The 23,490-nt window shown below is 43.9% G+C and overlaps 1 protein-coding gene across 4 annotated transcripts in view; it reads left to right on the forward strand.

Annotated features, from left to right (window-relative positions):
* The window catches only part of smtnb (smoothelin b), a 56,667-nt gene that overhangs the window by 16,582 nt on the left and 16,595 nt on the right, over window positions 1-23,490 (forward strand). For all 4 annotated transcript variants that reach the window (XM_079516724.1, XM_079516726.1, XM_079516725.1 and 1 more), the window contains exons 2-10: window positions 1,053-1,210; window positions 4,180-4,258; window positions 5,015-5,093; window positions 5,565-5,644; window positions 12,340-12,442; window positions 15,839-16,512; window positions 18,252-18,309; window positions 19,356-19,985; window positions 21,811-21,884. In XM_079516724.1, coding sequence (XP_079372850.1) covers window positions 1,053-1,210; window positions 4,180-4,258; window positions 5,015-5,093; window positions 5,565-5,644; window positions 12,340-12,442; window positions 15,839-16,512; window positions 18,252-18,309; window positions 19,356-19,985; window positions 21,811-21,884 — 1,935 coding nt within the window. The remainder of the gene's footprint in view (window positions 1-1,052; window positions 1,211-4,179; window positions 4,259-5,014; window positions 5,094-5,564; window positions 5,645-12,339; window positions 12,443-15,838; window positions 16,513-18,251; window positions 18,310-19,355; window positions 19,986-21,810; window positions 21,885-23,490) is intronic.

Genomic DNA, 23,490 nt, shown 5'->3' on the forward strand with positions numbered 1-23,490 from the left:
ATGATTTACAGTAGAAGTAATTTCAAATAGTTTGCATTGGGTCTGTGAAGCTGTTATTATATCGGTCAGGACGATATATCGGTCTGGTTCTATATATGCTGCAAAGCAAATCAAGAAAATGTAAAGGGAAAAAAACAAGATCATCAGGTATTATGATTATACTAGGAGGAAGACTTATTTTTCAAAAAAAGTGTACAGAAAGTGTTAATTAAGTTTTTATGTGGACACACCGATCAGTTCATTATGTATACCTGGTTTTCACCTTAGCGCCACCCACCTGAACTGAAGCTGCGCCCACAGCTTTTGTATGTATTTAGATTGGGCCTTTTGACTCAAAGGCTTTCAGCTTTCAGGAAGAAACAAAAAATACACAGGGAAGACATATTTGAATATTATAATATATATAATATAATATTACCTACACATGGGAGTCTATTATAGTAAGGTTAACTCTATAGACACATACAAAATAGAAAGTACAGAAATCATGGCACTCCATCTTTAAAATGCACTGTACTTGATATGCAGCTGGATGGCCATGGTGGCAGAGCAGCCAGATGTCTGCCCTCTCTTGTAAACTACTGTCTTAACAAGCTCGTTTTGTGAGGGTTAATTACAGAGGGCGGGCGAAGGGGTGACAGAGCTACTAGGAACGCCAGACGATTGCAGGTTGGCTCACAAACTTGTTTCTCAAGAGGATGTTGAGAAGATTAACTTTTAAACGGAAGGCCTCTGACGTGAACTGTCCCAGTACTTTGTAAGAGAAGTCTGGTTGGTTCATGCTTTTCAGCAACACCATTTATAATTACCAGTTTACCACTTTCTTTACTCCTAAAATAGTCTGTGACCTCTTTAGTTTAGTCAGTTTTGGAATCTGTCATTTTGATGTGGTGTTTCAGATGCGACCATACTCGTGTGGTGCTTTCATTCTGCCATGTGGCGGTTGAGTGTGAAGGTCATGGCCGTCAACTCTGTATGCCATGTGTCTGACTGTCTTGACACCTGCAGGAGACTCATCTTTTTTTATCCTGTCTGTATGCATGTGCCGGTAGTTGGATGGAACGATGGATCTGGATGAGAGGCGCCTCATCCGTTCAGCCATCCGGGATCTGAGGAGGAGGGAGATCGAAGACATGGAGGCCGCCCTGGCAAGCAAGCGTTTCCGTCCCACACGACTCAACCCACAAGAGGACAAGGAAAACCAGCACAGGTGTGACTCCATACACCGACAAACACCATCATGCACAAACGCACACACTGAAGCACGTGGAGCATCCTGTCGTAGTATAATGACAAACTGCATTAGGCCAGGTGAGCTGGAGACTTTGGAACAACACACAGGCCCAGATGCAGCATTCCCCAAATCCCTCAAGGGAAAGGAGGCTGCAGAGTTCGAAGTCTGGAAAAGTCATTTTAAGGGCAGGAGGAAACACCACAGAAGATTTTCAATTCCTTTATTATGTGATACTTATTCTTTTAATGTGTAACTCTACTGCATCTTCAAGTCACATTGCCATACTTGACCTCATCAAGTTACTCTATTAAGTAGTTAAACACATCCCATGAGACTTGAGAGAAGTAGTTTTGGACCATTTAGAGGCTAATTAGCCTTTTACCGGTTCAGCGATGCATAGCCAACAGGAGTGGTCACTTAGCTGTTGTAGTTGGATAAACTAACAGTGTGACCTCAGTGACATTGTCATCATTTTGCCATTAAACACACTCATTTTTCATTGGCTGCTCTAATTCGAAGCAGAACTACCAGACTCTGAATGATAAAACAACACCTCCTTTGTGTTGCTATTTTGTCTTATTCTTTTGATGGTCTCTAGTTCTGTCTCAGTGCATATAAAATAACAAGTTCCCGTGGTGGCTTCAGGCTTTGTTTATCCAAACATTGGTTTATTATTTTAATTTAATACTGTAAATTCACCACCACTGCATTGAGGCCACAAGATCTTGCTTCATCTTTTAATATTTGGCTTCAGGCTGTTAACCACTTTCAACCTGGCGTCCATATTTTGAGTGTCATTATTGTCAAATGTTTAAATCAATTCAATTCAAAATTAAACAATTAAAAAAAGACAAAGGTAAATCAATGGCTAAACTAACTGATACAAGCTTGTGTGATCTACAACAACATTGGGAGCATGTAGATCAGCTGTTTTCATGCGATACCATACCGACATTAAGTGGTTAATTAATGACTGGCTCTAGTTCAAGGCCAGGGGCAGGGCCCTAAGCATCTGGTCCCAGGGATAGAGCACAGTTTTCACAAGGGTGGGATGGATGTGAGAAGGAGTAACCAACCCTCCACTTCCCTCCGGTTGCTACTGGATCCCATTAAGACCAGTGGCTGCTGGCTAATCACTTCCATTTGCCACCGTTTCCAGATTACTTGGGTTACAATAACAGAGGAGCCTCTCCAGAGCTCCTAGAGAAGGAGCACATGGGTGCTTATGCACACGTGTTGTTGAGGGACACTGATCAACACACACACACACACACACACAGTCACACACACACACACACACACACACACACACACACACACACACACACACACACACACACACACACACACACACACACACACACACACACACACACACACACACAGACAAACCCCTTATGAATGTTATATTAGCCTGAGCTTCTCACTGGCGGAATTTGAAATATTCCTCTGCGACATTCCACACATCCTTTAATACCAATGAGGCGAGGAGGAGGAGAGAATGAAAGCAAGCGTATGAGTAATAGAAACCAACATGAAAGCATGACCTAAAAAAATGCAGAAATGTGAGGTTTTCCACCCTGGATTTGGTAATCAATTCTTCCCAATGCTGATGGTTTTCTCCTGGCTCAGAGAATACTCTGCTCTCTTCGAATTCTTTTCCCCTTTCTGCCATATAGCCATTGAAGCTTAACATGGTGTCGCTAAAATCTCCAAAGCTCCATATAGTCAGGGAATATTATCAGTATAATATAATCAAATCTGGGAATACATTTCTTACCAAGAATTGTCTTCACCAATGTGTTTGTAAAGGTGTCTACTAACATATCCCACATTGGTTTCTATTCAACCACCCTAGGGGTATTTTTGACAGCTGCTAAAAGTTGGGGTACCATACAACCATTATAAGGCAAAATGTTCTAAATTATGCTTTAAGTAGCATGTGGTGTGTCAAACTAGGGGGTTTTCATCATTCTGAATCCATTCCAAGAATTAGTTTTTCACGAAAAACACTCCTTGGGCTAAGAATAGCCATAGCCGTCATCACAAATGTGATGAGGTTAACACATTTGGGCATATTTGGGCAAGTGGCTATGGTCAAACTAGGGGGTTTTCATGATTCTGAACCCATTCCAAGCATGTGTTGTGCACGAAAAACACTCCTTGGGCTAAATTCGGCCATAGCCACTTGCCCAAATGTGCCAAAATGTGCTGACCTCATCACATTTGTGATGACTGCTATGGCCTTTTAAAGCCCAAGGAGTGTTTTTTGTGCAAAACTAATGCTTTGAATGGATTCAGAATGATGAAAAACCTCTAATTCGACCCCTAGTTTGGCCATAGACCCCCTAGTTTGGCCATAGCCACTTGCCCAAATATTCCCAAATGTGCTGACCTCATCACATTTGTGATGACGGCTATGGTAATTTTTAGCCCAAGGAGTGTTTTTCGTGAAAAACACTCCTTGGGCTACTTAAAGCATAATGCAATTTAGAACATTTTGCCTTATAATGGTTGTATGGTAGCCCAACTTTCAGCAGCTGTCAAAAATGTATTCCCAGATTGTATTAATATCCCCTGACTAATAGACCCCACAGCCACTGTACAACGTAACATCTGGAGTGTTCTTTTGTGACATTTTTTAATCTCACTGGTCTATTTTTGAGGGGCACTAGCCTCTCCTATGCCCAGCTTTCCGGATTTGTGTGAACACAAACATTGGCTTGTGATTTGATTGGCTGAGTATGGAATGTGATGTATGATGATAAGAGTTCCCCTCACTTCACATGAGTGTGATTTTTACACTCGGAGAGTTCAATTAACACATCGGATATGACTGTATTATGTACATGTGTGGCAGCCCCGGATGCAAATTCATGGTCAGCCATGAGTGATCAAGGTTCTGCATTTTGCACCATAAGATCTGTTTAATGTCTTGTTCACAGGGCAGAACGTGGTGACTCCTTAGACATCCTCTCTGGGAAACTGCAGGCCATCCAAGATGTTGATGAGCTTGCTAAACTGGTGAGTGTTGAGAAGAAGCTGGGAATGAAATTGGACACAGTACATACTGGTACATGGTAGTTGGTGTCTGCCTTTTCCTGTTTTGTTTCACATTTGGATATTGCCCAGGAGGGCCCCCTCAGTACGTCCCTCTAGGATGTGTTTTCCTTGCCTGATCGATATAATGTACACAATGCACACACTCAAACTATATCAAGATCATAACAGCAAAAGTCAAGCCAGAGGGGTTGGTTGGAATAGGGGAGGTAAGTAGAGCTATTAGGGAGCATTAAATGCATGAATGTACTGTACCTGCAACTTAAACCATGGGTCTTTTGATTTAAATGAAAATTTCCAGACGATAATTCAGTTGGAAATTCAGAAGAGACATTCCATCTTTGAATTTGCATTTCTTTACAGATTTATAATTGCTGGGTGCCATGTATGTATATATATATGTATGTGTGTGTGTGTGTGTATGTGTGTGTGTATATATATATATATATATAAAGCCCGAAGTTGAATTAAAACAGTTTGAGCACTGTTTAAAAAAAGCTGATTCATTGTCAATGGGATTTAATGTTTTCGTTGACACAAAGCCGATTTGTTCAGACACACATGACGTCAATTCTCCTTTCATTGTCAATGGCAAATGTGACATGAGTTGTAACGAAAAGCTGTATATAGGAGGGGAAAAAGAAAAAAAGTGAATGAAACTAAAAGTCAGCGAAATAGTGTATTTTTGTTGAGTTGGTTCTGATGTGCTTTGTCGTGCAGCTCCGTGGGGCCAGTGAGTACGAGGAGAGGAAGCTGATCAGAGCGGCTATCCGGCGGCTCCGGGATGAGGAACAGCAAGGTGTGTGTGCATGTGTGTGTGTGTGTGTGTGTGTGTGTGTGTGTGTGTGTGTGCGTGCAGGGGTGATGTGACTGGGTGGTGTACCAGTGGTAACTGATGCAGATTCTACCTGTGATGCCAATCCAGATAGTGAATTCCTACCATTCCTGATCCCTGTCTTGTCTGTGTGTGTGTGTGTGTGTGAGAGGCCCTCACCACTGGGATGCATAGACTGGCTCCCTCTCACGCACATGTGTGTGTGTGTACACACACACACACACCCTTTAGCGATGACGTCTGTGTTATCCTGATACCTGATAGAGGGACATGTTGGAACCCCTCAGATAATCATGTCATCTGAACACTCTGTTGTGTTAGTTTCCTAAGCACCTATCTGATACGTCAGGATGATGTTGAGACGGTCGCATAGCGGATTCTCTAGAACCACGTCCTAAGTAACCTTTTCCTGTATATGTGTGTTATTGTTTACAGGGACTTCAGACAGGAGTAAAGCCTCCGGTCACTACCTGGAGACTGAGAGCCTGGTGCCCCAAAGCAACATGGGAACTGGGGTAAGTATGTATATAGAAGAGGAGAAAAACCAGCACTCTCAGTCTGAATAAGCAGTTTTACCGGGTGCACGGCTCACGACGATTCACAGTAATAAAGAAATAGCCAGGACTCCGAAGTCCTTCTGGTACTTTTAATTCATCATGCAGCACGGACAAACGGACAAACCAACAAAGTAAGTACGTATGTAAGAAGGATTACTAGAGAAGAGCAGGAATCAGTAATATCATTCCAATGTGGATATTACAGGTTGTGTGAAAAGTTGTTAAAATTGGACTGTATCACAGTGTGCTCATCTACTTCTATTTGTAAAAATAAACCCTGCACAGACCTATTTGCGGGTGTTTGAGTATATGTTTGCACGGCAACAGTGGCCACAGGTTTTTTTTTCTGCTGCCACAATGAAAGAATTCAGCAAACAACAGGCATTGTGACTCAAATCATGCACTTTGTCATGACCACTACTACTCACATTCATGCATGCACTGGCTGCCACGAAGTCAGGAATGCGTTTTGTTTCTTCCGTACCTTAATTTTTGGCTGAGTTTGTGGAGAGAAAGAAATGTATTCAGTCAGTGCCTGACATACAGTGAAGGTAGGTAGTAAATCCTCTGTGATGAGGACAGTGTTCCAGTCTGCATGCACTGCCATTCCCCCCGTCCCCCCGTCTATCTACACAGGCTGTCACTCTTACAGTAAGGCCCACGCTAAATTAAAACATATTAGATTAAGTGTGGAGGTATTCATGTCTGTGTGTATATAAGACACGTCATTTCATTCCTTCTGATTTTAATTGTTTTCTTTTGAAACTAAATCATACAGATGGAATTTACACTTTGCGAAAGATCACACATTATATATACCTCCTTTTAATCTAGCACTGTCTCCAATACAAGTACTGTACTGTATTTTCTCTTTGGTTGACAGGCCCTCTAGTGGTAGGTGAGGTACTGTGTTTTGCCTTTGGTTTCTAACATTATTTCAGGGTTAAGTCAAGATCACAAGTTTTCATTTCAGATCAGTTGATTAGTTTGCTGCAGTGATAATGTATTGAAGGCAGTTCCCATTATAATGATTTATTGGGCTGAGAGAACGTGCCTGAGGCTACTGTAGATACGATGCTATCTTATCTGTTTTGTTTGATCAGTGTTTGTATGTGTCCACTTTGATAAATGGTCCAATTTCGAGACAGGATCTCAATGGGAAAAACAAAGTTAATTTCTACTCATTACTCCTGGAATTATGCCTGGTGGATGATGTCAGTTGGGGAGCTATGCTTACATTAATTGTGCATTCTTGAATGTTAGTAAATAGTTGGTCCATAAGGATATGCAGCTTTCTCTAGAGTACTACTTTGACCCAAAAGGTGTAGTACATCTGATTGCCCTAATTGTGTAGCTGTCAATGATGGGGTGGGGATTTCCACACTCTTAAGTAATGTATGACGTAAAATAAAAACGGCTGCTGTGTGAATTATTGTCAATTGCACGCACTCCTTTGTGTCACAGACAGAATCGTTTTTAGATAGGAAGTAGCTGTTGCAAGTTGAGGTCATAGGACATTCAAACAAGCCTATCTACCTCACTTCCTTTAACCACTTAGCCCTATTTTATACTTTTCCGTACAGTGGCGTCGTGCAGTGAAAATAGACCATCTACAAGCTGACATTGTGACACGTTGAGAGCTTGTAGATTGGCTATTTTCCGAAATGTTTGCGTTTTTGCTACAATATCATGCCAAAAATAGGGATGCCAGGTGTTTAGGTGCTTGAACTGTAGCAGTGAGCCACAGGTGGTGGTGGGGTTGGGGATAGTCTCTCAAGACAGACTGTTGGAAAAGAGGGCGCTGTTTTTCCTTTATTTTTTTAAAGATGGGTTCTCAGATTGGGTTGGGGATAGTTGTGGGGTTGTAGTGGAGCAGACACACACACACACACACAGACAGACAGGCCACCAGCTGTGGCCCAGCAGTCCAGTCTGTGCAGGAATGGGGACGTGGCCAAAACCAACAAGCAGCCACCGGCAGCAGGACTCCTTCTATTCACATCACATCACAGCAGCGGATCTCTTTGAGTTGTGTGTGATTGTCTCCAGGCTGATGGACGTCCCAGATAGGACTTTATAGCAGCTCAAATCCGCACACGCACGTACATCACACACGTAGACCGTGTCCAACTTTAGAAACGAAAATACTGACTTGAGAATTGACTGCTGGTGCAATCAAGACAATGCAGTAGTGTTTACATAATGACTCATTTTGTTGTATTATGTATATGATACAACAAAATGAGCATGATGTTCAGGTGAAAGACACATGGTGTACAGTACTATGCAGCGTGTGTGTGTGTTTCATTAGTGGTTGAATGTTCAGGCAATTAGTGGTTGGTCTCAGCTCTTGCCTAGAAGACCGCAGCCTATTGGAGGATATCGATGACTGTGTTTTAATGCACGTTGTTGATTTTGCAGGGATAACTGAAGTAACATTTTCCATCTGCCTAGTTTTGGGGAAAAAGCATACTACACACATTGCTTAAAACGGTAATTATACGTATGGCTGAAAAAATGTTGGCTCTCCTTGTGTGCTGAAAAAAACAAAAAAGACAAAACATGATTGTTCTAATTTCTCTGAGGAAAGTCTGAATAAAAAAACATGATTATAACTCCAGTTGGAAGTTTATTCTGTCGAATAATGTGGCAAAAATAAATATTAATAATTAAACCTAGGCCAAAAACAAAGACAGTGTGTGTCAAACGGTAATGTGTCAACCAGGCTACCCATTAACCTGCGTGCGTGCGTGCGTGCGTGCGTGCGTGCGTGCGTGCGTGCGTGCGTGCGTTTAGAGGGTGAGAGCCCCGTGGAGACAGAATGGGAGGGAAGGGAAGTCAAGGGAGTGGCCTGTTGGTATTATGTGTGTATGTGTGTGTGATGTGGCTGGGGGAATACAGAGGCAAAGTAGAGGACGTCCTGAGTGAGGGATATAGCTGGGAGAGAGACCAGCAGCTCAGCCAAGGAGAGAAGGTAAAAGGAGAGAAGGTAAAAGGAGAGAAGGTAAATGGCATTCAGATATTTATCTTGCTGTGTGTCATGGACCTAGCTCTGGAGAGAAGGTAAATGGCATTCAGATATTTATCTTGCTGTGTGTCATGGACCTAGCTCTCCCCAACCTGATCACTTATTTTTGTGGAGAAAGTGTAATTTTTCAGCTTTCCATTCAGGGTTGTCTTTGGAATGAGAGACCTTTTTATTTATTTTTTATTTATAATAATAGCAAGAATACGACTCGTGTCTGAACTGTATTTAGCTATTAAACCCTGTGCATCGAGTGTTTCTGACTAGGTGTGCACGTAGACTAGGGGGCTGGAAGAGGTCAACTATGTTTTGGTGGCAGGTGGCTGTAGAGTGTGTGGACTGTCTTTTTATCTTTTATGATTGTCCTTTTTTTGGTCCAGCACCTTGACTTAAATAATTTGTGGATGTACGTGACTATTATGGACTGCTTGATGCATAGACAGACCAAATTGCTATTTGACTTCTGATCTCATCATAAACATGTTGTAAGATACCTAAGGCATGAGCTTAAAGGAGAGCTGTCTGGACTGTGCCCAGTATCCGTGACAGACAGGGCTTAGCAGACAGAAAGGTGTGTGTGTGTGTGTGTGTGTGTGTGTGTGTGTGTGTGTGTGTGTGTGTGTGTGTGTGTGTGTGTGTGTGTGTGTGTGTGTGTGTGTGTGTGTGTGTGTGTGTGTGTGTGTGTGTGTGTGTGTGTGTGTGTGTGTGTGTGTGTGTGTGTGTGTGTGTGTGTGTGTGTGTGTGTGTGTGTGTGTGTGTGTGTGTGTGTGTGTGTGTGTGTGTGTGTGTGTGTGTGTGTGTGTGTGTGTGTGTAGGCTGACTCTGTGGTTCCTCGGGTCTTAGAGTGTGCCGTGCAGTAATGTAAAATGAGCTACCAGGTTTCTCCTCTCTGATCCACGTGGAGGCAAGAAGATCCTGACCTCATCAGTGGAATGATGGATTTAGCTTCCATGGAAAATGGGCCCATTGGAACCGTCCTCATTAATCCTATATAGTGGATCTCGGTCGTCCTCGCTGGCTGGTGAAGGAAGACCTGCGTGTCTTGGTGATGATTTGACCTCTGATTCATTGTTGTTGGTTTTTTTTTTGTGGTGCAGAGGGTTCAGAGGATTCCAGATGGCCCACGCCTTGCTGTGGTCAGGAGAGAGAGGACAGTTGGCTGTTTATATGTTTACGGGGCTGAGCTCTCAGAATTATAGTCCGACACAACCGGTTCTCTCGTGGTCAGACGTGATGATCTGTGTTTGAAGCCGCGAGCCGCCACAGGGGGGACACTCTGAGAGGCTCAGAGAGCAGAAGTGGGATGTGTTGGTCTTGGTTTCACTCTTTCAGGTCTCCGCTAGTCCACTGTTTAGGGGCCAGGGGACAGCGTAAAGCCACTAATGACAGGATGGAGTGAGGTTGGCAGCAGATCCTGAACTCTTCTACAGCTCAAGTTCCACTTTATCTCTCCACCCCCACCCCTATGCCGCTCGGTGTCTGTGAGAAATATGTTCCCTGTGGTTTAGTGGGAGCTGTGAAACGATTACCGTCTGTCTCTGTCTCTTTGGTAGCTGCAGAGGAGCGAAGAGAGACAAAGGGAGGTGGTGGTTTAGACAGGTCATTCGCTTTAAATTTTATTTACAGCTGAAATCCCCCTCTGACTGTTTGAATGAAGAAAACTCAGAAGGGGGGGGGGGGGTGTCATGGAAGTGACCTTTCTCTCATGACACATTTATGTTAGGGCACACAGAGCCCTGTTGTTTGGTCTAAGAGTCTATCTGCTTTCCCCAGCCTCATCATCAAACGCAGTTAATGACGCGTTAATAAAGCAAGGTAGAAATTTGAGAGAGGAGGTTGTCCTGCACCCTAATCAGTGATGTCACAATAATGGAAATGTGAATGGAAGCCTAACAATGGAGATGCTCAAGGCTGTACGTTGCTTTGACGTCACATTTAGTGCTACGGTTCTCTGATTTCTTGCTCTCGGGAGAGAGTTTTTCATTTTCGCAAATACAGCTTGGACCGTCCTGGGTGCTATAGCATGTTATTCAGTCACATCTTGCGTGAAGTATATGTGTCACCTTCCTACCTTTTTTTTTTTTAAGCTGAAGGGTAATAATATAATCCCTATCTCGTGTTTATGTTCCTGTCTGCTGTGGTGTATCTGATTGCATTTTGTGTTGGGTCTGATTGAGTCATTCCGCCCTGTAATCCCTCAGGTGGGGAAGGTCATAGTCAACAGAGCAGAATGCATGACTGGCATCTTTCTTACCTCCACCTTTCAGGTGTTCACTCATCATTAACATGCCGTCATTCAAAACAGCCACAATCACACGCTGCATTGATTAGATTATTTAAGACCTTTTCACCATGCGATGCTGTGATTTTATTTATTTGTGTGTGTGTGTGTGTGTGTGTGTGTGTGTGTGTGTGTGTGTGTGTGTGTGTGTGTGTGTGTGTGTGTGTGTGTGTGTGTGTGTGTGTGTGTGTGTGTGTGTGTGTGTGTGTGTGTGTGTGTGTGTGTGTGTGTGTGTGTGTGTGTGTGTGTGTGTGTGTGTGTGTGTGTGTGTGTGTGTGTGTGTGTGTGTGTGTGTGTGTGTGTGTGTGTGTGTGTGTGTGTGTGTGTGTGTGTGTGTGTGTGTGAGATTGTTTTCAGTGCTTTTAGAGGCAGTAAAGTATAGTTAGATTGTTTAGTTTCAGTGTATTTAAGGTCATGTCCTGTATATTTTTCCAGAATGAATCAAGCCAGGACCAAGCCCAAACATTGGTTTGACTATTCTTACACTAGTTGCATCTTGCCAAATGCTATACGATTTTAGTACCATTTTGAATTAAAGAATTACCCACATTTTTTTGTGTGTGTGTGTGTACGTATTTGTGGCTACCAGTGAACTGAACACTGTGCACAGTGTTCACTGGTAGCCACAAATACAAAAGTGGAGCATCATGGATTAAGAATATATGTACTGTACATGTGCAAGTGTGGTGGCATGCACGTGCTTGGTGCATGTGTGCAGCTGATTCTGCTGTGGAGTAGTGGCAACTACTGTTTGGAGATGTGCGTCCCTCACCACATGTCCCTTCCCCCTCCATATGCCAAAGTCTTGCTGTCTCGTCTCCATCAAGACTGTGACTTTCCTTTTATTAATGCAGATTATGACCAGACTGCTATACTTTGACCTGGCCGAGCTGATTGATGCTCCACTCCACTAGGAGGTTACTAGGAGAGGAGGTTGTGAGTGCATCTCAGGTGCATCTCACTTGAGCCGAGGCACAACAGGCCACACCATGGATGGTGTTGGCCCACTTGTTGGTTAGGGAGGGGTTTCTGTAGAAAAGCTTTTATTTTGTCAGCTGGCCAAAGCTGGCTCTCACATGACCTCATCAAGGCTGTCTCTTATTTGTAGAGCGTTTGACCTTGACCTCCAACACAAATAAACTTGCTGAAGATAAAGGCGACCTGATGGTTTACCTTAACTGATAATGTACATTGACAGGGTTAGGATGGGTAGTTTGGCAGTGACTGGGACACTCCTTATCAGTATGGCTTGAGGTAGGGGCGGGGCATCATGAGCCAGGGAATTAAATCACTTAATGCCTTTTGCACAGTGTATTGGAATGAACTAAACATGTGTTGTTTTTACAGGACACTGAGCGGGAGAGCTTTTGCGAGCGAACGCGAACCAGATCACAGATCCCGGAGTTTCGCAGCCAGCAGACACATCAAGGCAGAGAGCTGCAGAGGACAGGTGAGGAGCAGCTGTTCAACACCAAACACTACATCTGACTATCCTTCAAATTAGCAGCCAGTTGTTCTTGTTCCTTCTGCAGCATGTCTACACAGAACGTACATGACCAAACACACATACTGACAGGCTCTGTAGTTCCTCTAATGTGTAGCCATGCCACACTGTTAGGATCATTGTAAAATACAAAAGCATGTGTATACTGTAAACCTTCACTTAAAGGTCAAGTTTGGATAGGAGCTAATAACTTAAACACAACACTGACCACCTCTGTTGCCTGTACCTATCACCACACATACATGACCCTCTCAATGCAATTTACTCTGGATTGCTTGTTAAAATAGCCTGCCAAAGGAGGCATTCTCCTGAGGTGTTGGCCATGAGGTCATATTCGTGTAGGTAGGCTGTTTTAGCTCTTTTGCAACTTTATTAACTTTTTGGAGACACCCATAGTCATAGACTTAAAACCTCTGGCTTGAAGTGTGACACCATTTAATTAACTAACATTACTCTGTTAGCCCAGCTATAAATAAAGAAGAATTAATACTAGACTTCTGAGTGAATGAGTGCACTTTGTTCACTCAAGGTCTTGTGACTTGTACACACACCTACGTTAATACAAATAGGCTGTACATACATAGACCAAAATACATTGTTGATGACTGCTAGACATGGCATGAATTTATAGTTATCGCCTGTCTTACTATGCCCATGGCCAGAAGTATTTGTTGCACAACCATGAAGAAATACTCCTACCAGTTATATTTTGATCATCTGTGGATCATGGTTAGAGTTGTTGTTGTTTCTTCCCTCTTATGTGAGCCCAACCCTTGTTGACCTGAACTTGGGTTTTGGCTTTTGGGATCTTGCAGCCATAATAATGGCATTCTGTGTGGCCTGGTCTGCCCTTCACTTAGCTCACAGTGTCCTGCTGGACCAAGGGCTGGTAGTGGGGTTACTGGAAGCAACTGAGGGAAAACCACAGCCACACCTCTGCTATATAAAGCTGATACCAGAACAGAACTAAGGCCCAGAAACGTCCCACTCCACCTGATTTATCCTTGCCTTACAATTAAGTAAAGGGTGAAACTACGGCCAATGGCACGTGCCCACCTTAGAACAGCCATGGAGTTGTGGGAAGGAGCCTTTTGAAATAGCTGTTGATAGACAAAGATACAGGACGTTTGTGGCTAGGAAAAGGACAGGATATGCGGGGCAGGCCAGTGGGTTGTCTCTTGATCCAGAGGTAAGATGATACAAATAAATAAATACATTTGCAGGATGTATAGGGTACTCGGCCTATATACTGTACCTTTACAATTTAGGCATTTAGCATTTATCATTCTATATCTTTATTTAACAAACAAAATGAAGTTCATCCTAAACAGTTTTGCAGGCTGCTGCTCTTCATTTTTGTGCTGTACAGTATGTGGCAACACTGTCATTTAGGAAATGACCTGTTTATAGAGTTTCTCACTGGAATGTGCTGCTGACCTTCATTCACGTTCCCAAGGGTGGTAAACTTGCTCAACTTTGAACTTAAAATTACAAAGACCCCTGGGTGTTTGTTTGTGTGCTGTGTGAGGAGTGCACAAGTGCAGACTTTTTTGCATGGTTATTTTAGAACACAAAACAAGTCTCTCATTATCCAATAGAAATGGGGATTTTCCCATATATTTCATCACAATGGACCTGATGTGCTCCAGTGCCAAAACCATAAAGCTGATTGTTTATAGAATGCAGATTTGGGTCTCACTTCAGCTGATGGTTAGTTGGACTTTAATGAATGGTTTGGTAATAGATGTGTATGTGAAATGGCCCATTCAAAAGACCCCATAGAAAAGGCATATGCTCACGTTGTTGTAATGTTATCACATCTTGACTCTTTTTCAGATTATATTACTAGTAGTATTGTATATATTGCTAATCAGTGACCTTGACCATGCAGCCATATTTTGTTTTTCATAATTTCTGACAAGATTGTGCCTGGTGTGTTCTATATATTTTTTTTCTTCATTATTTTTAAAGCCAATATTTACCTTCGGTTTGAACCAATCAGTTGAATGGTCACTCTTGCCCCTGTCTTTTTAAAGTTGAAAGAGGTTGTGGCTGCCTCGAGCCAGAATGGAACTTTCCCTTCTAGATTTGGTTTGTAAATGACAGGCATGCATACTTTGCGAGCCCTATTTGGTTATAAGGACAGTGCCATCACATGTGATGCAGAAATGTTTTCATACAATGGTTTGTGACACGGCACAGCTCACAGGGTTTGCTTTGCTGAGGAGCTTTTAGACTATTTGTTGTTTTCCATCAATCAAAATGCAAACGCCAACTGATTTACATTTAGTTGTCTTGATTCATAACAACTCAATTTTTGGAGAGTGGGTTCAGGTGGTCATAACTGCTGTTAACTGCTGAGAGGAGAAATTAAGGCTTTTGGCCCTACGTCGATTTTCTCTTTATTAGGACCCAAGGGTACTAATAAGTTGAGGATACCTTTGTTGTGCAGACAGAACATTCAGCAATCCAGAGTAAAAAACATGACATCACAGGCAATACAGTTTCAAAAGCAGGGGAGGGGAAGTACTTGTGCTAGTCTCTATTTCACCCCCACTTCCTTCTAGACTTCCTGTGCCTGCTCACCAGCTATGGCACTTATGTGTGTTCCTTCTCCCCTCTTGTGCCTTTTCCTACTGCTTTACGCAATTCCACGAACAACAACACACAAATCTTGCCCAGGAACTGAAGTACGTTTGGAGGAAATGCCTATATCCCCTCTACGTCTCCACGTGCCTCCTCTCTGTGATCCCCAGTAGATATCCTTGTCTCCAGCCCGTGTCCCCAGAGATTTTAGACCAGGACTGCGGAAGCATTTTGTTTCCATCAAGCACTCTAGCTTCACCACCTACTGCTTCTTGCAACATAACACCGCATTCTGTTTTGTTCAGCACAGAAGTGAAACTAACTGATGGTGTAACACAGTAATATATGATGTCGCACAAACCTGTTTTGATCAAGGCCTGGGCCGCCGGCGTGGCGGTCCGGGCAGGCGGGCACCCTTGACGGCAATGCCAGCCTGATGGCGTGTCGCGGGTTTGAGTGCAGATCCCGACAACCACACGTGTGAAGTGAGGTGCGCTCTTATCATCGTACATCATCCATTCATTGTCACTGGGATGTTGTGTAGGACGAAAATAGACGAGTTGCGCGTCCACATATGACGTAAATTCTACATTTATTGTCAATGGGAATTTAATGTTTGTGTAAGACGAAAATCTACACTATAGTTGAATATAGCAGGAGCTGGCGCCCCTCAATAATAATAATAATGTTTTGATAGAAATCGTACATGTGATACAGTGCAGTACAGTATCTTATCATTGTGTTTTCCTGCTGTAGGCTACAACTCCGGTATGGTGTTGGTTCTTGACACCCTGGTGAAAGATGAGGGTCCAGGACCAATGCTGACCCAGTCCCAACAGGAGGCTGTGCCAACAGAGCCGGACCTGGTTCTGTCCCAGCGTCAGAGGTCTGATTCGGGAGCTTCGGACCACAGCCTGACCTCGGTGCCACCCATGGCCCTCTTGGAGTCTGGGCCCTCAGAGCAGATCCTGGGCTCTGATTTCCGGGCCAGACTGGATTCCGGGTCCTCAGATCGCAGCATGGGCTCCCAGTCACGCTTCCGACAGAGACTGGACTCGGGTGCTTCGGATTCCAGTGTGAGCTCCAGACCCCGCCTGGGCTCTGGGACTTCAGAGAGCGTCAGTCTGTGGTCTCGGAAAAGGCTGGACTCGGGGATGTCTGATCGGAGTGTGGGTGTGTCCTCTGTTGGTAGGGGTCTGATGGCAGATACAGAGATGACCATGAGTGGCTCCTGCTCCAGTATTGACTCTGAAGCGGATATCGCCAGGCGCCTTCCAGTTGGCCTGCAGGATCAGCCCAGCCAGGACTGCTCCACCAGCATCACTGAGCAGGAACAGCCCAATGGGTCTGTTTTGTCTAGGAAACGAGGCTCCCACAATGGCCTGGTTAATGGCAGTGCCATGGTAAAGGCAGATATCCAAGAACAGAAGGTAGAGTATCAAGATAAATGCCACTCAAGGTGTGACCTGTGAACATGGGAGAAACCAATTGCTATATATACACAGTAAAATCCTTAGTGTTAATTTAGCTCTGAGAGTATAAAAATCCTTAATTTAGCTCGGAGTATAAAAATGTTGTACATTTTTACAATCTCTGAGTTAGTCTACATCAACAATGAGGTATTTGCTGTGTAGCTTGCGAATCAGCTGTCTAACCACAACATAGAACTATATTTACCATAACTTCACCACTGGAGGGGGATGTTGAGCTATACAGTATTCACAATGTGCACTTGCAATCTGAGCGTTCTCTCTCTCTCTCTCTCTCTCTCTCTCTCTCTCTACACCTCTCTCTCTCTCTCTACACCTCTCTCTCCACCTCTCTCTACCTCTTTCTCTTCCCCTCCCTCCATTTCTCTATATGACAAATCACATGATGCCTCATTCTTCTGTGACTCCCAGCTCCCATTGGCATCTATAAACACATCATGTTGAACTAATGTTAGGTGTTGTTTGGTTACTTTGGTTACTTGACTACACAAACAGCCTCTGCATCTCAGTTCTGTGGATCGTTACAAGTGTATGTTGTGCTCTGGTGGATTGGTTCTGCTTCGCCTCAGAGCTGTGTTTCCCGCACCTTTATACAGGCGGAGAGGGATAGACACAGAGGGATAGACACTATCATAGGCCAGCAGCTCTGTGTCCCCTCATCTCATCTCACCGCACCTCGAACACGGAGCACACAAACATGCACAAGGCTGGGTTTGTTCCTTCTCTTGTGTCGAGCAAGATGTTCTGTTCATTTGGGGACTCATCATGGCGCCACGACGCCACTGTGTCGTCCTCCTAGATGTGTTTACCCAACAAAGGCCCCAGACTTATTTTATTGTTCCCTGCAATATACTCTGATACCCAGGCTCATGAGAGTACTGTAAACATACCCATCATGGCCCCTATGCTAAAAAAAGAATAGAGGCGCACTGCCTCACTCCAAACACCAGTGTTACATAATGAAAACTCTGCACGTATTAGTGCGTGCGTGCGTGCGTGTCCTTCACTGTAGCTGAATGAACCCCTTTACTGCCCTGGGAAATGCTTGGTTTAGCAGTTTGACAATGACTTAAAGGAGAATTTCACGCTAGAAGGCATTCTTACCTTTCGTTGCAGTTGTTAGGTCCTCACCAAAGTGGTCCAGGTGTTATTTTGTGCAAAAACGCATTATTGGCTATTTCCCCTACCCTAGTACCCCACCATAAGCCCTCAATGGGGTGCTGTGTTTTAGTGCTAATTCGCTTACAGTATGTGTAGCATGACACTTTACTCCATAGTAACGCTGTTGCTGTGTTCCAGCCGTAAAGTGTGAAGTCTCGTCTATCGTGAGACTTAGCGAGACTTTGCAAGCTCCATGCAAGTGGATGTGGCTCGCGATAGACGAGACTTCCAACGTCCAAACTTTTCTTCAGAAAGGGAGGTGATATCACTACAAATTGACGTCATTCCGAATTTCTAATGGGTGGTCTCAGTCAGAACCGGTTCACCCCCAAATGTCCTGACCCTGAACTAGTTTGAAAAGCCTGTCCGAACCAGACATTTATTTTTGACGTCAGAAGGATCATGCATTGGCCTTTAGGATCCATACCTGTGTACATTAAGCCATTCATGTCTGCTACTCATTGTTGTGAAAAGACATAACATTTTGTTTTATATGTGAATCATTCTTTCTTTCTCAGGTCAAACTAAATAGAGATCTGCCCTTCCTCACACCTCTCCACAAAGTGAAGGATTCTGGTGAGCAGCAATACAGTATATTATAAATATAGCACCATAGCTAGAAGATTTATTCAGTTGACTTAAGAGATGGCTTTGCTGTGTTTGCCTTCAGCAATAGCCGAGGAGATCACACCAGATAGGCCTAGTGCTTATTACTACTAAGTCATTGCCGCTTCTCAAATATCAAGATTCCCTGCTCTTACTATCTATTCTAGCGTAATTGCCTCCATGTGGAGCTCTTGCCGTCTCAGGGCCAGCATGACCGTATAGGGCCAGTCACACTGCAGAGGGCTAGAAAGAACACTGTACAGCATCTTCTCTCTCCTCTTTCCCTCCTACTCTGTCACTCGCCCCCCCCCCCCCCCCCCCCCCCTCTCTATATATCTCTCTCTCTCAGACAGTGTTGCTCATCGCTATGTAGCGGAAACATTGGGTTGTCACTAAGCAATGTGTCTTTTGCCTCAATAAGGGAGATCTTTTTAAATGTCCTCAAAGCTAATCACAAATTATTTTCCATGGCATTTCATTCTCTCTCGTTCTTTGTTAATGTTGTCTCTGAACACAGTCGCATCCAGAGTGTTAATGTAACTCTGAAAATGGACCATTACGGGTAAACGGGTACATTTTCACACTATCAGAGTCACAATTAAGGGATTGTACTTCATATATGACCTCAGAAAGACATCAGTTTCAGAGAAATTGTGGATGACACTGTGTAAAAACACTGAGCATCAGATAATGCAGGGGGCTGGACAGTGGAACATAAGACAAGACAAATACAGAGTACCAGAAGAGGGGCAGTGAGAGAGGTGAAGTCAAGGAAAATAAAAGGGCCTGGAACAGAAAATAGAGGAAAAAAGCAAAAGGGACTTTTAGAGAGCTTTTTGAGGAGGTGGAGACAGCAAGGTTGAGAGCGAGATGCTTTAAGGCTTATGAAGTAATTCTGTGAAGCAGAAGGGGCGTGTAGGTTTTAGGTTCTGTGTGTTTTGTTGAACAGAATTATTACTAGAGTTACTCTGCATGTCTATAGCACAACACGCATTCAAGCTTTCTCTGCTTTGCAGCACCTGCGAAGAAAGAGGTTGTGCTGGAACCAGTCAGCCGGGCCAGCTCTGTACGGGACCGGATGCGCAAGTTCACAGAACCCAGCCCAAGTCCTGGCCCAGCCCAGAAGAATAGGGTGAGGAATAGGACTGCCCCTGGCACTGCTGGACAGACCAATTTCGCCCGAGTCAATCAGTTGTTTTCAGGCAGAGCCGCAGGATCCCCCAGTACCTTTGGAGAGAGGCCAGAAGGTCCACGCGCACCCTACACATCTCACACCTCAGTCTCTTCTAGCACAGGACTCCTGGCCCAGAGTAAATCCACGCCTCAGCCAGTGGGTGGGACAGGCAAACCTCTGTCCTCAGCTACCCAATCACAGAACGCCACAGGCGGGACGAAGCATCCAGCTGAAAAGCTCAGGAAAGCCTCAGGGGACTCAAAGGAAGACAGTACCCCAGGGAGACTAGCTGGACAACAAGACAACCAGGGAGAAGCAGACCCTGACATGAAGACCTTCCTCACCATTGAGATCAAGGATGGGCGCACCACCACCTCCTCATCCTCCACCTCCACATCTAGGGGCAACATAGTGCCCATCACCAACATGGCCCCACGCATGAATGCCATCAACGCTATGGGACAGAGAGCAGGTAGGAGCATTAACCTTACAACATTTAGCAGTCATGATCAAGTGATGTTACTTTTGATTAATACTTGCATCAATGCTGGTCCATTTTGTTATATGAATTCAATAAACGTGAGGATTTTACTGCATAATCAATTTGAAGTTGCATGTAAACTGTACAAACGTACGTACCCGATCAGTACACCCTGCGTGTTGGAAGAATCACCGATGCCACTTCTGGAGCTTTCGTTCAGTGTGCAGCTGTCTGTGTGTGTGTGGACGTGGTACAATATTCAGTACCATAACTCCACATTTAACAAGAAGTATAAATATTCATCCTGCTCCGCCTCCAAAGCATCTCACCAGCACTCAGATCACACGGCAGAGACACTAAGGATTTAGCCACATGTAGGATGATGACAAGGAGCTGGAGTCAAGCTAGGCTAGGTCACACTGAGCCAAACACAGTGCATGGGTGTGTGGGAACAGAGGAAGAATTGATATGAAACACCATTGTTAGCTGTATTGGGCGTTTGGCATATTGTACCAGGCGGTGCAGCCAGTGGAACACAGTACTGCATACTGTATGTCTTTAGACAAATGCAACAATTGGCTCTTGTGTGAAGGTAGATGGAATAATACTGCTAATAATCACAATAGACTTTTCAGTGTGTGCGCCACACACTGGATATTGTTCTCTCTCTCTTTATCTCACAGACACATGTATTTACACGCTCGCCCTTAATACACTATGTACACTTGGTGCGTAAAGTGCAGTACTATCAGAAAGTCGCAATTTGCAATCAGCAATACTGTAGCATGGAACAATATACAAATAATGGCACCAAAAGCCAGAATAACTGTACCTAATACTCTGCCGGAGAGCATTTGCATGAGTGTAATCACAGGTCAAGTGTGTTTCTTTATGCCTGTGAATCTCAGTCATTCACAGAAGCAGCATTGCAGCAGCTGCTGTAAAGTTCTATCAAAACAAGATGTCTCAGGCTGCGGTGCTTCCCAACAACCAGGACCTCCAACCCAAACAGTTTACTTTAGACTGCGTGGTTACAACCCCCGCCAATCCCTCTTACAACCTTGTGGACTGAGTCTTGACAGCTCCACTGCGCTTCTTCACAAGGATTCAACTGTAGCTTTTAAGCCCAATTTGCTTCAATGGCCACAGGCTCCTTTTTTGGAAGCTCCCTGTCTCCCTCTGACGGAAGGCAGGCTGGGATCAAACATCTGCTTTCCTCAGAAGCACCTATCTACAGTCAGAACATTCTACAATGTACAAGAAAGCCTAATAAAAACATGTATGTAGTTAGTTTTGGCAAGCGACACAATCGTGCAACAAAGTATAAATCAGACTTCACAGTACCTGCACTGGTATGCATCAAACCTAGGTTTAAGATTATAAAGAGTGTGCGTGGGTGCGCATGTACACTTAATGCATGCAGGCAAGCATGTCACATGAAAGTTTGTGTCTGTGTATTCTTACCGGCAGATGACCAAGGAGTGTTTATATTAAAGGTGGCGTAATGCATATTTGAGGCTCTCTCATAAGACATGAGATCCTGCTGTTTATGACACTATGGCAGCTTACATAACTGACAAATGGCGGTGACCGGAACATTGTGGATCCACACACTTTTCTCAATTATACACATAAATATACAGTATACTGTATCGGTTTATGTTGTTTGTTAGTCTTCTGTTTGTTTCTATGGAAAGTAAAACCATTTACTGTATGAGAAGAAAAAAAATTGCCTGTCTAATCTGATTGTATTGGATATTATTTTAGATCCATGTGTCTCTGTCTCATCTCCATCTTTTGTCTGTGTCTTAATCAGACTTGACCCTGGGCCTGAGAGCAACACCATTCAAGATCTCCTCATCCAGTCTTACCTCAAGTTCTTCATTCAAGGTACTGTACCATCTTGGGAAATGTTTTATACAGTGCCATGGTTGCTGTTTCTCAACTTTCTTTGTTCATGGACACACAGTTTGACATTATTAGATCAATCAAGGACCCCCATTTGATACCATGACTGAAACTTTCAAGTCCCCACATTGCAAAGCATGTATTCTAAACTCCTGTTTTTTTACTTAATCCTCTAGTCAAATGTATTGAAATTAATTGTATAGAACTTTCTAGTCTCATACATCACATTGGCAAGGCTCCCAATCGCAGGTCACCTAACAGCCTTAATGCGATGAGGGAACTGAAAGTCGTGGACAAAGAGCAAGGGAAGAACGGTGTTTATCAAACACAGAGTGGGTAGCTGGTCACATTTGTCCTTGTAGGGTATGAGAGACGGACAGAAGGAGAGGGTAGGAGGTGCTCCAGCATTCCTCATTTCCCCTCAGTAGACCATGCCCACTCAGAGCTATCTAGCAAATGATTCCTAAATCACACCTGTCTGTCTTCATATGCACCAATTCCTCTCCAGCTGCCACCACCCCACACTTTAAACTAGCCTACAGAACATGTTGACGCAAGTTCATCATCGCATGAATTCACATGCTTCTGAAACCATGAGCTGCGACCCTCGCTCTTGCCATGTGCATTGTGATTGGCGCAGATCACTGACCGTCATGGTAGATAATGATTGTTGATCTGCTCTCATGCAACCGCTCCACTCCCCACCCCCTTCCCCCATGGTGACCTCTACAGGTGTGAGAAAAGCCAAACCTGCCCTTAGCTTCTGTATCCTTGTCTATGCTCTGTGAAAGGAATAGTCATCATGATGCATTAAGAGAACGGAGTGGAGGGTGTTGAGCAAAGACGTGTTGTCCTGTTTAGTACACACATGCTGTGCACGAGAATGCTATGCACACCAAAGTCCTTATAATGGTTCTGGCCCATGGAAGAATAATCTAAATAGTCAGCGTTGGTTTCTTTTTACTTTCTTGGCACTTTGGCTACCAGTATGTGCGGCTTGAAGACTACTATTTAGTCCACACACCACCATGCTGAGCACAGCAGTAATCTGGTTATGGGATCAGGGCACTGCTTAATTAGAGTTGGGAGGAGGCGGCCTGGGGCTGCAAGGTGGATTTAAGGTGTTGGACTGAGATCATCAGCATCAGTTAAGACTTGCTTGAGATTCAGAAGATTCAATGCTCCACGAGTGACATACAATAGAGAGACCGCTCAACAAAGATGTTCATTCTGCAGAAATGACTTGTATGCTCGAACTAAGAATTACACTAACTACGCACAGGTAACTTTGTTGTGGGGAATTAATGTGTTTTTACAATTGTAAGCAACAGTGTTTATGCAAAATTGGAATTATTTGTTTATTATGCTTTTGGCAACATTCCCTGTCTTCCAAGACCAACCCAATTGCATGGTATAGAATACAGTATGAAGGATAAATCAGTTACTGATCATTAGTTGAGACTCACGTTTTTGCGGTTCAGCTAACGCTGTTGTTATGCATAGCTGTTGAAGATGAGGGTTAAGCCAGTGAGTTTAACACCAGCTTTGAATTATGGTTGACGACATGGTTGCATGTTCCCACGGCTAT

The sequence above is a fragment of the Electrona antarctica genome (genome assembly GCF_951216825.1).
Source record: "Electrona antarctica genome assembly, chromosome: 12".
NCBI lineage: Eukaryota > Metazoa > Chordata > Actinopteri > Myctophiformes > Myctophidae > Electrona > Electrona antarctica.